This window comes from Wyeomyia smithii, chromosome 3 (genome assembly GCF_029784165.1).
Source record: "Wyeomyia smithii strain HCP4-BCI-WySm-NY-G18 chromosome 3, ASM2978416v1, whole genome shotgun sequence".
NCBI classification, from domain to species: domain Eukaryota; kingdom Metazoa; phylum Arthropoda; class Insecta; order Diptera; family Culicidae; genus Wyeomyia; species Wyeomyia smithii.
In genome coordinates, this window is record NC_073696.1 from 241,304,884 (window position 1) to 241,321,004 (window position 16,121).

A 16,121-nucleotide genomic window follows, 5' to 3' on the forward strand; every position below is an offset into this window, starting at 1 on the left:
TGATATCACCGTCAAAAACTTTTTTATTATCTGAGGTATTTTGTTGTTCGAATTAAGAACCAAGCTTCTGAAACTCTGTTCAATTACTGCAATAAAATTCACCTGATAACAAAATTCTGGCTATCGAAGCAAGTAAAGCAATTCAATCGAACACATAAAACTGTTATGTTTTTGTTTCCCAATTCAATTAGTGATTCGTTTTTTTGGAAATTATTTGATAAGATTTTCGTTTTTTTTTTTCAAAAGAAAGAAAAATCATGATTAAATCGTACAATGTAAAAGTTTCTCAAACAATTCTCACTCAGATGCTTGAAAAATGCAATGATATTTAGCAAAGAGTTACTTACAATAGAGAACAATTCAAGTTTAATTTTTTTGTTTGAAATTCTGAAACAGTTTTTTTTTTTTTCAATATAAAGTGAAACTGTACAAAGTCAATTTCTGTGAGTTTCGCAGCCAATCGCTTAGGCAGAGGACATGTAGTAATTGGCATCTATGTCCAGCATCGTATCATCGACGGCTTCAGTCCTTTAAAGTTCTTATTATACACATTTTCAAACTCATTCGGTATTTCGCAGAAAATATCAGTGATTTTTCAAAGGCTCGCAAACCAGAGGTCTGCTTCTCGATAAAATTTTAATACGTTTCGGGAAACAGAGAAGAAATAGATTCTAAAACGACGCACGATTCAGTTGCGTACTTTAATTTTTGATGGATCTACAAAGTGTTGACGATTTCAATTTCTTTTCACGAGTGGTAATCGAGAAGCTTCGGATGAGCTATAGTCGGATTAGTTTTGATTAAAAAACCGGGGTTTTCGGAACAAAAAAAGTAAAATTTATGCTTTGTATGCGCGCTTATTATGAGTTACGTCAACTTGCGATATATTAACTGAACACTTATGACAACCGTTAACATCGAATCACCCACAGAGGTTAGAAATGACGAAGGTGTATATGATTCGAGTGATAAACATCTTTCCACATTTAACATCGTACGTAAAATTACTGATATGCAAAGTTATTAGAAAAGACAACATACTTTCACTGCTGTTCGCCAACCTAAACCGCTGTTCCGTTGACATAGTCGTAATGGTGTTGCGGCGGCGGTGGTATTTTGCTGGGACTGTTGAGGAACAGCTGCGAGTGTGACTTGCGTCGTTCACTTTCGATTTTATCCAAATCGAAAACTGGTGACATTTTTCCCGTAAATGGTGTAAACGAGGGTCCTTTCGGTGGTGGTACACAATTAAATACCGGATGTTGAATGCGAACGTACTGATGCGCCGGAAGTTGATGATGATGATGATGATGGTGTGTACTGGACAAATCTCCGAAGCTCCGATGAATTTGCACCGGAGATCTACCGACATAATCTACGTACGATGGCGATGATGGAACGTGAAGATATTTTTGCTGCATGGCAATAAAGTCGGTGGTTGATTTCGGTATTGCTTTTGGCCACTTCGCTCCATTGTGGCAAGGGGAACTCGAATCGATATCGTTTTGTGATGAATTTAATCTGCAGTAATTAGAAATAAAATACTGATTATAAAAAAGACACACGCAAACTTACCTAACAGGCTCCAAAATTCCACTAGCCGAAATTCTACGATTCCATGCCGCGTGATCTACCAGATCATCCAAACTGTTGAACCCCCCGCGGTCACTATCCAGCTCACCATCCGCGGAAGCATGGTAATTCTTTTTCAAAAAATTCCTCGGCAGCGTCTGCCTCATATCGTAATTGTTTCTTAACAACCCATCGAGCGAGCCACGAAGACCATGCGCCTGATCCAGTGAATTATCTGATCTGATTCTCTGACGACGTTCCGCTGAATCCGCCCGTACGCTGCCTTCCATCATCGAATTTCGTCTCCTCCGTTTGAACTTATCGTCGTCACTGTTATTTCCCTCAATTACGAACACATTCTGAAAGCCATCAGAGCTCTTACCGTCATCCTCAATGAAGTAGATATTTTTCGGCTTCGGTCGAGGTCCTACTTTCTTGCAGAACTCGTTGAACATTTTCTCCTTAGACAGTTCTTTGGTAAAATATTGTTTCGAAATGCCACAAATATTCTTCAAGTTCTCGTCGCTTCTTCCGCCATCATCACTTCTCTCATCCTCTCTCTGCCCTATATCAGTACAGGTCGAAATACTTCGCGTAAGCTTCCCATTCTCATTCAGAATCTCATGTGGTGAAGTAGCAGAAATATCCTCCATCACTTCCGCCGGTGGCGAGGTAGCAGTGGCCATACTTCTCATCTCCGGTGCCGGTTCCGTGTACAATTCGTTAAGGCTTTTTACAAGGTTCTGTCGCGCTCGATAACGATGGACGGCACAGTCGTCGATTTTGTCAAAGTAAAACCTCGGTCGAATTCCATCGTACAGTGGACAGTCGGTTCTCTGTACCAGCTTGTGCGGCTCCCCTTTCGGTGCAACAGTGTAGAAGCTCTGATAGCTGGGATACGTTTGCGATCGGTTGAACTCCCGGTGGTGCAGGTTGGAGTAAATGAGTACATTCAGGATTCCGGAAAGTTCCGTTATGATGAATCCGAAAACGTACAGTAGGAAGCTCTGACCGTACCGGAAGGTGAACAGTGGTGCTTGGAGGGATGATCTTGGTCGCAACTTGGAGCCGATTTCGGCTTTCAGGATCGAAATGAACATTATCAGGCCGATTAGCATCAGTAGACCTGGGGAATAGAATGGATGGTTTGTGCATGAATTTGTTAGCAGTACAAGGCTGTATATGAATTACTGGCATTTAGCAAATTTATCTTAAATTTAAATAAATAAAAATCTGTGTTCGTAAAAAATAGAATCACTCGAGATCAAAACAACGGATTGGAATGATTCATTTCAATTTTGTTTTGTTTTGTTCTGTGTCAAGCCACAGCTATGGTAATCCATAAAAATAACGAAATCGATTGAAAAATTTGAATAATTTTTAAAAATTAATTTTTATCTTTTCCCATCATTCACTGCAAGAACAATGCCATCATGCTACTATGCTTTTAGAATACGTACACTGCCGTGAAATGCATATCAGTCCCACCTGCGAAATCATCGAACGGAGAAAACTGCGATAAAAGATCTTGAATGTCTAATTCAATAAAATACGATGCGCTTGGAATATTAATGTTTTTTTCTTCTCAGATTGTTGGATTTTAGTGTTTTTCTTACTTTCGTTTCATAAAAAGTCAATTTATAACAATTACAATGGAATAAATTATAGTATTTTTCGTGCAAAATATCCTCGTCAGATCTGATCCGTGCTTGTTACGCATATGAAGATAGCTCTGTTGAAGATTGTCTTAGTTTTGATCTGGCTCTTTTTGATGACTTTTTATTAATTTTTTCGTGTGGTTTTACTCAACACTAACAAGAAAGAATAGAATGCTGTGGAAAAAACCATTTGAACTTTGAATATAAGCGCTATTCTTTATAATATTCATTGTGGGACTGGTATGCAATTACACTAAAGTCGCTTTTTACGCGGGGGATACGTGCCGCGTAAAAAGAAACCGCGTAAAAAAACGCGTAAATTCCGGAATCCGCGTTAAAAAAAACCGCGTAAATTCCGGAATCCGCGTAAAAAAACGCGTAAATACCGGAATCCGCGTAAAAAAAGCTGCGTAAAAAACCCGCGTAAAAAAACGCGTACAAAGCGACCTTAGTGTACTTGTAAGATGGGATAAACTGACCTGATATTTTTTGAAAATTTTTCAGAACAAACTATATTATCTTCCACATTTATTTTGTAAAGCATTACCAAATCTAGCCTCTGGTGATCATAACTCAAAAACGACAAAAATTCAGATGGGACTGATATTAGTTTCACGGCAGTACAGTAGATAACAAATTCAAGCTGTTGTAAGGATGTTGTCAAGGGAACAAACACTTGCTTATGACTTACAGATGATCGACGTGCAATCAGACCGAACCATGTGAAAATTGATAATCTATCTTTCATAAAAAAATGAAATCATTTGGAAGGTTCATAATGATTATAACAAAATTTTCCAACAGAAATAAATTGCCAACAGTATTCCAGGTGGAAATATACACGATAATAGAATGGGCGAGTACGTATCTGGAAATAAATTTCTGACACGCAAATATCTGCATTTTCTGCCATAGTCAGGCAGCTGTTAAAGCCCTGAATTCTTTTCTTTGCCACTTTAAACTTGCGTGGGAATGCAATCTTTCGTTCCGACAGCTGAATAAAAAACCAGGTTAGTTTGTACTGGGTCCTTGGTCACTGTGAAATCGAAGGAAATGAGAAGACTTACTCACTAGCCAGACAAGAGTCATCCACTAACTTTGTTGGTCCAGAACCTTTTTGTGGAGTCTCATCGAGCGCTTTATCGGGCAGCTAGAGCCACTGAACAGAGACTCCTCTTCTGGAAGAAACGTCTGCATTGGTTGCTTCTCCAGGCATAGTGCGAGGAGATTCTATAAAAAAAATAGCGGAATCAGGAACCGAAATGTGACTGCTCCTGTCGAGTGCAGCGTTAGGGAGGGGAACATGATTACCGATAAATCAGAACGTGGCCAGGTGTTGGAAACGTAGTGTGCTGTTGGCCGGCGAGTAAGAAAAGGGCGGAGAGGAGCAGGATGAATATTGAGAATGGTGGACAAGCTGTGAACCCACCATCCATAGACGAGGTAAAGAAAGCAGTTAAAAAGTTGGGAAGGACGGCAAGTCCGGGGGCGGACAGCTGTCTCGTGCCATCCATAAGATCATGCGGAATTTGTGGTCTGATGAAGAATCGCCATAGGACTGGTTTGAGGGCCTCATGTGCCTCCACCTAGATTGTAGTAATTATCGAGGCATAACTCATCTCAATACCGTGTACAAAATTCTTTTCCGCATCCTGTTCCACAGACTGAGGGCGTTGCACGAAACCTTTAATGGCGAGTACCAACAAAGGGGACGCTCCACTACGAACTGAACGTTCACCTTGCGACACATCCTCGATAAGTTTCGAGTGTTCAACGTGCAGACGCTCATAGACTTCAGTGCTGCGTACGACTCAGTTAAGAGAAATGTGTGACACCATCATTGCGAAGACTCACATGCTCCCAGGTTTTGTGAGTGATATTTACATCTACATCATCTACATTAGAGTGCCAATGAGATGTATGAAAAAAATTGAACCTTCGAATATTGTTAGGTGGTAGGGCTCAAAAATTGCGTCTTCTCGAAAAAAGTCCCCTTGCAAAATGTCAGCTCGGTCGGACATCGGGAGCACGTGCCTCAATGCGGTCAAAGTTTCACGAGAAATATCGATGAAAAAAACACATGTGATACATGAAATTGTCAATATCAAATTTTTTTTTGATGCCATATGTCTTGGAAATGCATAAAACGTCGATATTTGGTGTGAACTCGAAAAAAAATTTTTTTCTAAAAAATCAACTTTCTGGGTCTTAGAAAGTATTCAAGCTTGAGGCCAATGGCATATATATAAAAAAAATTAACTTTCGAATTTTGTTTAGCGATGGGGCTCAAAGGTTTCGTCTTCTCGAATAGTCCCCATGCCAAATTTCAGCTCGATCGGACATTGGGAACACGTGCCTCAAAGCGGTCAAAGTTTCAAGTCTCCCAGCTTGAAAATTTTCTTGTTTTTAAGTCCCAGGGACTCGATTCGATATGTGCTGTCGACGAGGATGTCCCCGTAATAGGGGTTAGTGGCGACTAGACGATAGCAGCCCAAGACCGAGTGATATGGTGACGTATTCTAGATTCGGCATTAAGTAGAGAATCGATGGGGGGGGGGGGATAACGCTCCCATGAATTATCAAAACAGGTTGAAACCACTGTTGTAGCAGATGGCATCTCTCCCATTCCATATCTTATATTCGAATACAAGTTTTTGAGAGTTTCTGTCTCTTCCGTTTCTTACGTCTATAACAGTGGTTCACAACCTGGGGTACGCATACCTCTAGAGATACGCGAAAGCCTACATGGGGTACGCTTAAGAAAAATCAGTAATGGTGGACAAAGCTATTTTTTTATAATATTTCATTTGTTTTTCAAACTTACTCTTATAACAAGATTGTAGCAATCAAACAAACCATAGTTCAAATTGAAGCCAGAACTAGACTACCACAGCATGATCTACCACTACTCTCTCCCACTTTGCAAGAACATTCCAAGCCAGGTGGTACAACCCATTTGGAAAATATTGTCAAGGGGTACGCGGATAAAAAAAGGTTGAGAACCGTTGGTATATTAAATGAAAGTACACTAAGGTCGCTTTTTACGCGGTTTTTTTTACGCGGCTTTTTTACGCGGATTCCAGAATTTACGCGTTTTTTTTACGCGGATTGCGGAATTTACGCGGTTTTTTTCACGCGGATTCCGGAATTTACGCGTTTTTTTTACGCGGCACGTATCCCCCGCGTAAAAAGCGACTTTAGTGTACTAATGTATGCATGAACTAACAAATACGCATGGGGTTGTTGTCTATCAGTTGTGTTTTGTTTTTGTTGTGCTACGAAGTAATTTTAGGAAGTCGTAGTAATGTGAATTTTGGCCGGTGACCGCCTTTGCACAATATTTAAACGACTGAAGTCGTGTGGGGTTAAGCAAGATTTCGTCTATGAAACCATCAACAGGTACAAGAAGACATTCTCTTTGAAGGACCACAGGAGATTCGGTCGGCCACGATCTGCAAAGAAACCGCAAGTTGTTGAAATTGTGAGAGAGCGTATCCGGCGAAAAAGACAACATGCAGTTCTATCCATAATATTTTGGCAAATGATCACGGGCATAGGCCTACAAGGAGCGTAAAGTTCACGGTGTTTCTGAATCCTTTCAGAAAAATATGCTCTCGCTAGAACGGAAATGATCCTTTAACGGCACAGGGGTCACAAGTTCATTTATTGTGGTGAGGAACTATTTGTCTGTTGTGGACCAGCCACACAATGCTCAAAATGATTTTTCGGAGTCCCAAATGAGTGTTCCTCTATTCCAGAGTGCAGTTTCAATGATGGTTTAGGAGCAGTTTGCAATGGACAATATGACGGATTTTATGGATGAAAATGAATGGTTCTACATGACGTCGAAGCAGTTAAAAGCAAAGCGGTTATCTGGGATGGAATACGTACGTGCCGCCTGTAACAGCTGAGAAAAACCTTTGAGGTTATTGCAAAACATAGGGGGGCTTCGTAACCGCAAGGTTACAGAATCTGCTTTGGTAAGCGGGTGGTTGTGGGTTCGAATCTTAGTAGAATCAGGCCACTTGGTTGTCAAAGGACTTTTAGCACGGGTTTATTCTCAGGCTCTCCAACACGTACCCTTGAAATTGCAATCCAATTTCTCCTCTTTATGACCTTCTAAAAAATTGTGCGATTTTTATGGGTTTTTTTCATATTACTGCTAAAGATTGTAAAACTCTATTTATAGAAATAACAAATTTATTTAAAAAAAAATACGAATTTTCACGAAAAAAAATTTTTTCGTTAAAACAATCGAAAAGACTCTATTAGATAAATGATTTTATATTATTTCAGAAGTAAAATAGACGTGCCTCCAAAATATCAAATAGCTATCTGCATATTTTTGCGTATGAAGTTAAACTATCCGTTGAAAACCCGTTAATGGTTGAATAACTTTTATATTTTAAACTGTAGCTAGATCAAATGTTCAGTTGTATTTTTGTTTGGTTAATAATTTTGTAGAAAATATAAAATATGTAGAGAATCCAAGAAAAAAGTAATATCAAAAATTACAACATTTTAAAAGAAGCGCAATAAAATACATAGAAACTTTTCCTCAAGAAGTGTATGTCTTAATTCAAATTTGAGGACGCTATTAATTTAGAGCACGAAATCAGCAAAATAAAACACTGTGCAAGGCTGTGCTTTGTATGTGATGGTGTCATAACTCGTACTCATGCCCATACTGGTACACCTACTATGATGTGAACTTCATCGTATATTTAACCGTTATGTACTCGGCAATTTTAACACACGTAAAAAGTCAAAAGATTGGAAAACTTGTCTATTTTTAGTATACAGGACCTAAATAGCCGTCGATCCCCATATGGTTCCAGCAAATCCGGATCTCCGAGGCAAAAAGATCCGAGGCAAATTTTAACAATTGGCAATAAAACCAAACAATATATCGGAATCCATGAAATCACTCCAGAAGTTTACTTTTATAAATTCTGAGTTCATTTGCCGAGTTATCCTTGAAATGACCACTCTGGAGCAGATTCCTGTGGGGCCCTATATGGCCACCAACATGATTGGATAGAAACCCTAGCAATATGCATATCAAAATTCTTGAAATCACTCCAGGAATCGATTTACATCTATTTAGAGTCCAGCTGATGAGTTGTCCTCGAAATGGACGTACCGGAGCAGATTCCCGTGGGGCCCTAAATGGCCCTAACATGATTGGATAGAAACCCTAGCAATATGTATATCAAAATTCCTAAAATCACTCCAGGAATCTTTTTTGAGTTCATCTGTCACTTTGTCTCCAGAAGGCTACTTCAAAAACTTATTCGGAGCTTTTTCGGTTCAGAATGTAAATCGATTCCTGGAGTGATTTCAAGAATTGCTGCTAGGGTTTCTATCCACTCATGTTGGTGGCCATATAGGGCCCCACGGGAATCTGCTCCGGTACGACCATTTCGAGAACAACTCACCAGTTGGACTCGAAATGGATGTAGATCGATTCCTGGAGTGATTTCAAGAATTTTGATACCAATGTTGTTCGGTTTTATTGACAATTGTACTTATTTGTCTCATCGGAACATGCTCCCGTAGATCCGGATTTACAGGAACCAGATATGGTACAGGTTTATGTCGATTCTGAAAGTAGACAGTTTATGTCAGATTCTGAAAGTAGACAAATTTTCCAATCTTTTGATATGCCAAGATCGAAAATCGGTCAAGAAATCAAAAAGCAAGAAGCATTTCATTTTGTGGGTACCCGGGTATCCTGCCGAGTACTTACGTGATAAAAAATTTTGAAGCCCCCCCCCTTCGACCCCCCTTGTTTCTACAAACAGACTAATGATGGAAAATGGTTTATTTCCACTAGTTAGGAGTATTCCATAAGTTTCAGCTGTCTAAGTTGACGTTATTCTTGTTTTTTGAAGCAATAAAGTCTGAAAAGGTACCCAGGTACCCTGCCGAGTACATAACGGTTAAGGTGCCGATGAAAATTTACTTTTCAATTTCGTTTAGCGGTAGGACGCACAAATTTCGTCTTCTCGGAAAAAATTTTCATGCAAAATTTGAAAAGATGCGTGAATCGAAATCGATTTTTCTATACCAAAATAAATTATTTGTTGAAAAAATAGTTGGGACTTGGGACTGGCAGTTCGATTATTTTTTTCGAGAGAATACCAGATCTCGTATAGGTAAAAAACATTTTTAGATAAACATTTCAAAAGGTCCTATCAGCTTTCATCGTTTTCCGGAGCGTCTTTTCACTTTGATAAAGGTTCAGCTTTAGTGGCTCTCCCAAGCGTGGATTTCGTTCAGAAGGCTAGAGTGATCCTTCCGCTATCAACTTATGCAAATAACGTGTCATAAAAGGGGTTTAATAAGTTGTGGTGATTGAATGAAAGTGATCGTTAAAAAAAATCGATCAGATAGCAGATAGGACCTTTTGAAATGTTTCTCTAGATTTAACCCTTTATAAGGCAGTGGCAACTAAATTGCCACCAACAAAATATATTTATTTCGCTGCACTAAGAATATTGCCTTCATATTTGGCTTAACCAAAGAGTTCTCAAGGTGTCTTAGAATATTTCAGTTTTTTCTAGGGCTGCTAAAAGTGTACAATATTCATTTTGAGTTCATTTTTATGTAAACAAACCGCGATAATAAAACGTCTTCAGGAAACTAATTTTCAATTTGGTGAAATTCCAACAAACTTGTGAAATCTCGGGAATCGGGAAATTCCGAGAAATTAAATTTTCCCGGAATTTCCATCCCGGGACGGTCCGGGTTTGACGCTTTAGTCGTAATTACATAAAGCGATATAAAAACGATGAAACACTCGTTCTAAAGCACGTTTTCAACCACCATTTCATGAACAAAACTTTCAAATCGTTTCTACTGTTTTTTTTTTTGAAAATCTGAAGGGCGCAATTTTTTTCAATTTATAATTTATCTGACATGCTAAACTATAAAGCTGTCTACTGTAAAGATGTCTACCATCGAACTATCATTAATGCTACTGTTCGTTTATTACTATCCGTCATCGCACCCGCTTTTTAACATCCAATTCCGGTGGAGAGAAATCAGTTTTTTTCCTTAAAAAGCTAACTTTAAACTTTTATTACTCATCAATTATATGCACAATTTACACAAACTTGCATTGCACACTGGGCCAGAAATGGAATCTAGCGGAACGAAATTAATAGCGCTCTTAGGGTTTGACCAATCGGTTTCCGATCTTCTACAAAGTTTCTTGGTATAGTTAGGGCGTCATTTTAGATGTTTAAATTGGTTCGGAATTCAGCCGCAAAGGTGGCGTTGCGATGCCATCTTCTTTCCCTTACACGCTAGAGCTTTGCGGTGTTCGACAAGGTTGTAGATCTTTAAATTCCATGAAACTTTACAGAATATACAAAATTTCTAACTCTCCAAGTTTCAGAGATCTACGAGTTTTTATAAATTTCGTCTGAATTTCACGTTTTATTGTGATAATTTTATGAATTCACTCGAAATAATTCCTTACAAATTTTTTTCTCGATAGAAATTGAATAATTACGTCGTTTGCATCCGAGAACAGAAGTTTCTTAAGCACTTAAGTGAAAATAATACACAAAATTTGAAAAAAATACATAATTTTGTGAAGTAGATATCTCAGCGGGTAGCAAGTAGTAGCAAACCAAATTTTTTTCTAAAAATTGTCCATCAAAAAATCTTCATTTTCTGAAAATTTGGAAGAGGTGTTTTTTGGTGTTTTTGTGATATTTCAGTTTGAATATAACCATAGTAATAGATTCATTAAATTTTCGTTTTTGTTTCTCGGTGCGCGGTTTTGATTTTGTTTCTCGCACACAGAGAAAGAAACAAACTTGTCACTATCGTGAAAAATAACAAAACAATTAGAAATGCTCTAAATCACAATTGAAGAAGTTAAGATATTTTGCTGTCACTCGCCAAAACCTTGATAACAACTACCGAAAAACGTGTAATTGAGCTCTTGCTATATTAAGTTAGGGGCCATCCTCATACCACGTGGACAGATTTTTAACGATTTTGATCCCCCCCCCCCCTTTCCCCCTCCGTGGACAACTGCTCATATAAATTCTTAAAAAAATGTATGGACCGTGGACATTCGCCAAACCACCCCTAATCTAGCATGAGTTTTATCGATTAAATGTCAAACAATTTTTAATTTTAAAATTTTCGTTTGAATCGTTCTGGGCTCCAATTTCAACTATTTTCGTTAGGTTTGCTTTTTGCTTAGACAGGAAAATTTTATCAATTCGCTAAATTAAATGATTGTCTTGGTAGTGCAGCTACGAACAAGGGTTTGATTCGAATATGTACGAAATGACAGCGATTAAATAAGAGAGATCCATTTTTTTAGTATATATTATTATTTATAACGTTTTAACGTCTCAGCATTCAGAAATGCACTGTTAGATAAAATTGCAGCAAATACTAGAGTTGCAATTCTCTCTATTATTTGTTTTAACGGAATATAAGAATACCGTAGTCCTACGTCATGCGGTCGTGTCTTGAATACCACCCTCCTACTTTTGCGATGAGCAATTGGTCGATTATTCATTCTCACATCTACTGGAGGTAATAACTGAATTTTTAACAAAATTGCTTTTGGTTCTCACCCGAAACAGAATATATGACATTGCAACGGTAGCCTTTATGAACCAAAACATATAAATTATATTTTCAAAAGACAGATGAAATATTGCTCGATAATGGAAACTAGATTTGCAATATTTTCTACGCAGTTTATTTTTTGAAAATAATTCGCATCGTGTAATAACACAACAAATATATTTGCTATAGAATGCGCGAGGAGCTTTCGGTATTGTTCGAGCAAATAGATTTTTAACCAAATATTTGTTAAAGTGTAATAGTGTAACAAATCTATTTGCGCGAAGAAAAAAATTCTGCAAATAAATCAGGTACCGAATATTGCGAATATTTGTCTCGTTTAATGTCTGCTTCACACTGCGAGAGGAACCGTTAAGACAACCGGCTAATGGAAATAGCAGCAGTTTTAAAACGAATCACGAAGCTCGTGTTGTTTGTACCTAGGATATGAATCATCGTCTTAACTCTATCATCCAGCCACACGCACTCGCACTCGCACTCGCGAGTGCTAGCGTTCAGGAATCCAATGTGCACAAGCGAGAACGTGTAAAGATGTGTGCACTCGCGCACGGCGCAAGCATCAGCCACTCGCGAAATATTTCTTTTCTTTGTGAACTGTTCGTAGCGGCCGGCAGAAGAGTGAGAGTAAGCCCAAGTAACAATATCAGTTTTACGATGCACTTGAAGAAGCTTTAATTGCTTGTCCTTTAAAACAGTGTATAAATCTTATTATTCCCACAAACTGCTACAAATCAGCCGTAAAATCCTCATATGATCGAGGAGGCCCATACTAGAGAAGGTGCTCGAGAATAGTTCCTAAAGTTCGCATAAAACTCTATATTTTTATCGATATGTACTCATAATAGCATTTAGGAGTTACTCAGAGCCATGAAAAAACTATAACAAATTTCGAGAGTTTTATAAATTAGGTTTGCGATCCTTTTTTTGGCTAATTTCGCTTGGAACAGAATTTATTTTGAAGCAATTGCAGCAAATTGGAGCAATTAATGAAACAAAAAAATTTCTGAATTTTCGTTAAGTTAAGGTTTACTAGACTATTGAACATTTTACTAAACTTTGTGTTTCACTGCTAAACTACCAAAATTATTAGTAGCATTGAGAATTACGGTCTTTTATTACCGTTTAATTACAAATGGCTATTATTTTGACGGAGTCAATCACAGTCAGTTCGCCATATTTGTCGATGGTTTTATATTAATCCCTCATGAGACGGCTTCCAACTAAAACTTCTTGTGCAAGACTAATAATATTTTTTTAGTATCTCGATAAGCTGCTATTTACTTATTGCATTATCGGAGAAGAATACTTGCGCTTGAATAAAACACGTTTGAACTTTTCAAGACAAACAAATTTTATCTGGGATAGCTTCCTTTCCCATTTGACAGCTGTTTGTTTACAGTCAAGCATCAAGCTGATTATGAGCTCGAACGGATGGAGATATGACCTGATACTGAAGTGAAAGACAATCCAGTGCCACCTTCAAAGAAACGCAAGCTATCAATGCTCACAAGCAATAATAATTTAGTGAAGGATTTCAACAACGTTTACAAGCAAATGGTGGTGACACCGGAAGAATTACTCATAGGAATGATTGCTGCATCCAAGCCCATGGTTAATTGCTTAAATTTCTTGTTCCTTTTACATGTTTTTAATTTATCAAATCGGTTATAGGCTAGGGCCTTTAAACACGAATGGACAAAATGAAGAAATGCAACATAATGCACGAAGCAGGGGCATAAATATCATTTTTTGATGCTTATTTTCAACAAAAGTATACACGCTTAAATGATTTGATTTAAAATGATGTAGGTTGATTTGACTTAAGGAGTTAGTTGCTTGAATGAGCTGAAGAATGTTTGTTTATTTTAGATTCTTTTCTTTCGTGAAGGTTTTCTCTTTCATGAGACAAAATGGGCTTAAGAAAAAATTTTGGGCAGATTTTCAAGATAGATTCATCTTAAAAATAAGTACCATAAAACTATCGTAAAACTCTCATGAAGTTTTACGGAAGTTTCTCATAGGTATTTTAAAAGGGATATTAAGTAGGTTTCAAAACCGCTCCTCAGGTTCATTGGACTTATTGATGAAAAAGTTTTATGGAGGACTCTTCAAGTGATCTTTAATTACTGTTGGAAACTGTTGATAAATAAAAACCACAAGTTCTTAAAAAACCTTGTGTTAAAACTCGATATATTCAGTAATGTTTTGATAAAACTACCATAAAGTATAAATAAAACTAAATCGCATCAGGATTCTTACTTGAGAGGGGACATACTTCTCATATTCACATGGGAATGAATAGGACACAGCTGCTCCTCACTTTCTTAGCAACACTGGTTGTATCATGCACTGCAACCCGATACATTTTGTAACGCGACACCATCGCTAAATTTCGCTTTTTCAACCTTCGATACGATACGTTCAGATATCTGCTCTGCTGTAAGTTCTTGAACCCTGGTTTCTTCTAGACATTTGTTTCGGAGACAAAATCTAACAAAATGACATATTACAAAATAGAATACACTGATTTTTTAGCAAAATCTTCCCAAAATCATTTCGGTGTGTCAATGGTGTCGCGTGAAGCAAAACAGTCTCCTGCAAATGGTGTCGCGTTACGAAAATGCGAGCTTTCTAAATGTGGGCATCATGATAAGTTTTTAGTCATACTATCTTCGGCAAAGTTGTTGTTTAGGTTAACACCAATAAATTTATGCTATCACAGTTACATTTAGTTCAAAGTTACGTCGATGGGGCGTTTCAGATTTATATTATTTCACCGCTAATCGTACTGAGAATTATTTCCTTCATAAAAAAGTTATATCTCATTCAGATTTTAACCTTTTTTGATACAGTTTTTCTTGAAGTCAAGGGGAAACAAGTAGTTTATGCAAAGATATCCCTCCATTATTCGACTGTCAAACAAAAATAGCTGTATCTTTATGAAACATTGGGCCCTTTTACTGAAGCCTCGGAGAGCAACTCGTCTCGTTTTTGTTTTTCTGCTACAATCTTACTCAAAATTCCACTAAAATTGCAAATCTGTTGAGGTTTTCAAGAATAAAAAATATAAAAATATACTTGAAGTAAGAAAAAATATGTGAAAACACGAATAAATCCGTTTTTTAGGGTTTTTTGTGGCTTGTGTGTTGGAATATTAGATAGTGTCGTAACCATCAATAACTGAGTTTGATAGGAATATTGTTAATTTATAATGTACCTAGAGTTTGATTTGTTTTAATGAATGTTGAAAATTTTTTTTTTATTGCTTTATTAAGGGGTTATATACCTTTTTAGTTTTCAAAAAACCGAAAAATTTTTTATTGTATTATCTTCAAATACAACATCTTGAGAACATTTTCACAAATTTTCATAAAGATCTGAGCAATAGGAAGAAAGTTAGAGCGATTTGCAGCGCGCCTCGCCTCGGCCGCATAAGCTAAGCTTGAAACTTTACACGCGATTATCTCGGAATTATTTTTTTCCGAAAAATGACTTTGCCGTGATCCTAATTGCGGGAAAACTACTGAACCGATTTCCTTCATCTTTGTCTATTAAATTTTCGTTAATAAATTCGCCGGTCCTTGAACGATCGCTTTTCAAAACATACAGTTACATTTTGCCGCAAAAAAATTTTTAATGCAATTTTTAGCGCTCAAAACGTGCATTTTTTGGGAAAAACGTTCCCATTTGTACTGAAAACAAAATACTCATAAAAGCGATCGTTCAAGGACCCAGCACACTTCTAAACTAATGAAATAATATGAGTTTTTAATTTCGGTTGACCCGCTGAGTCTCTATCAGGATCACCGCAAGCCTCTGCAAAAAAATAGCGTTTCGGAGAAACGGCCATTACTCCAGTAATAATTGGTATATCTCAAAATCAAACGTATTATTTGTTGTTGATAAACTGTACTTTCAGAAAAATACCTCTTTGATGCAATGAAAATGGTGCTATGCACTTAAAAATAGATTCAAACTTCCCTCATTTTTCTCGACCAAAAAGGTATATAACCCCTTAAGGCGGTCGTTGGTGTTGGTGTGTTGAAAAGGTATTATTCAGCAACTCCCCAAGGAACGAAGTGAAGTGTAATTGACCTAGTTGTTTTCGTGTTTCGGAGATTTGAGCATTGAAGACCAACGAGTTTCCATCGTTTGATATTTAGGTATATCGTTTAGGTATAATACGTTTTCAATTTTTGACTAGAAGTAAAAACATTACCAGAGTATATGTAGTGTACGTAAGGTTTCTGTTTTATTCTCTGTCCTGTGGCA

The 16,121-nt window shown here is 37.4% G+C and overlaps 1 protein-coding gene across 1 annotated transcript in view; it reads right to left on the reverse strand.

Moving 5' to 3' along the window:
* Positions 1–825: 825 nt before the first annotated feature.
* Positions 826–16,121, reverse strand: part of LOC129730017 (uncharacterized) — a 48,037-nt gene continuing 32,741 nt past the window's right edge. Inside the window, exons 5-6 of the mRNA XM_055688965.1 lie at positions 1,576–2,698; positions 826–1,521 (exon numbers count right to left, since the gene is read on the reverse strand). Coding sequence (XP_055544940.1) covers positions 1,062–1,521; positions 1,576–2,698 — 1,583 coding nt within the window. The 3' untranslated portion in view covers positions 826–1,061. The remainder of the gene's footprint in view (positions 1,522–1,575; positions 2,699–16,121) is intronic.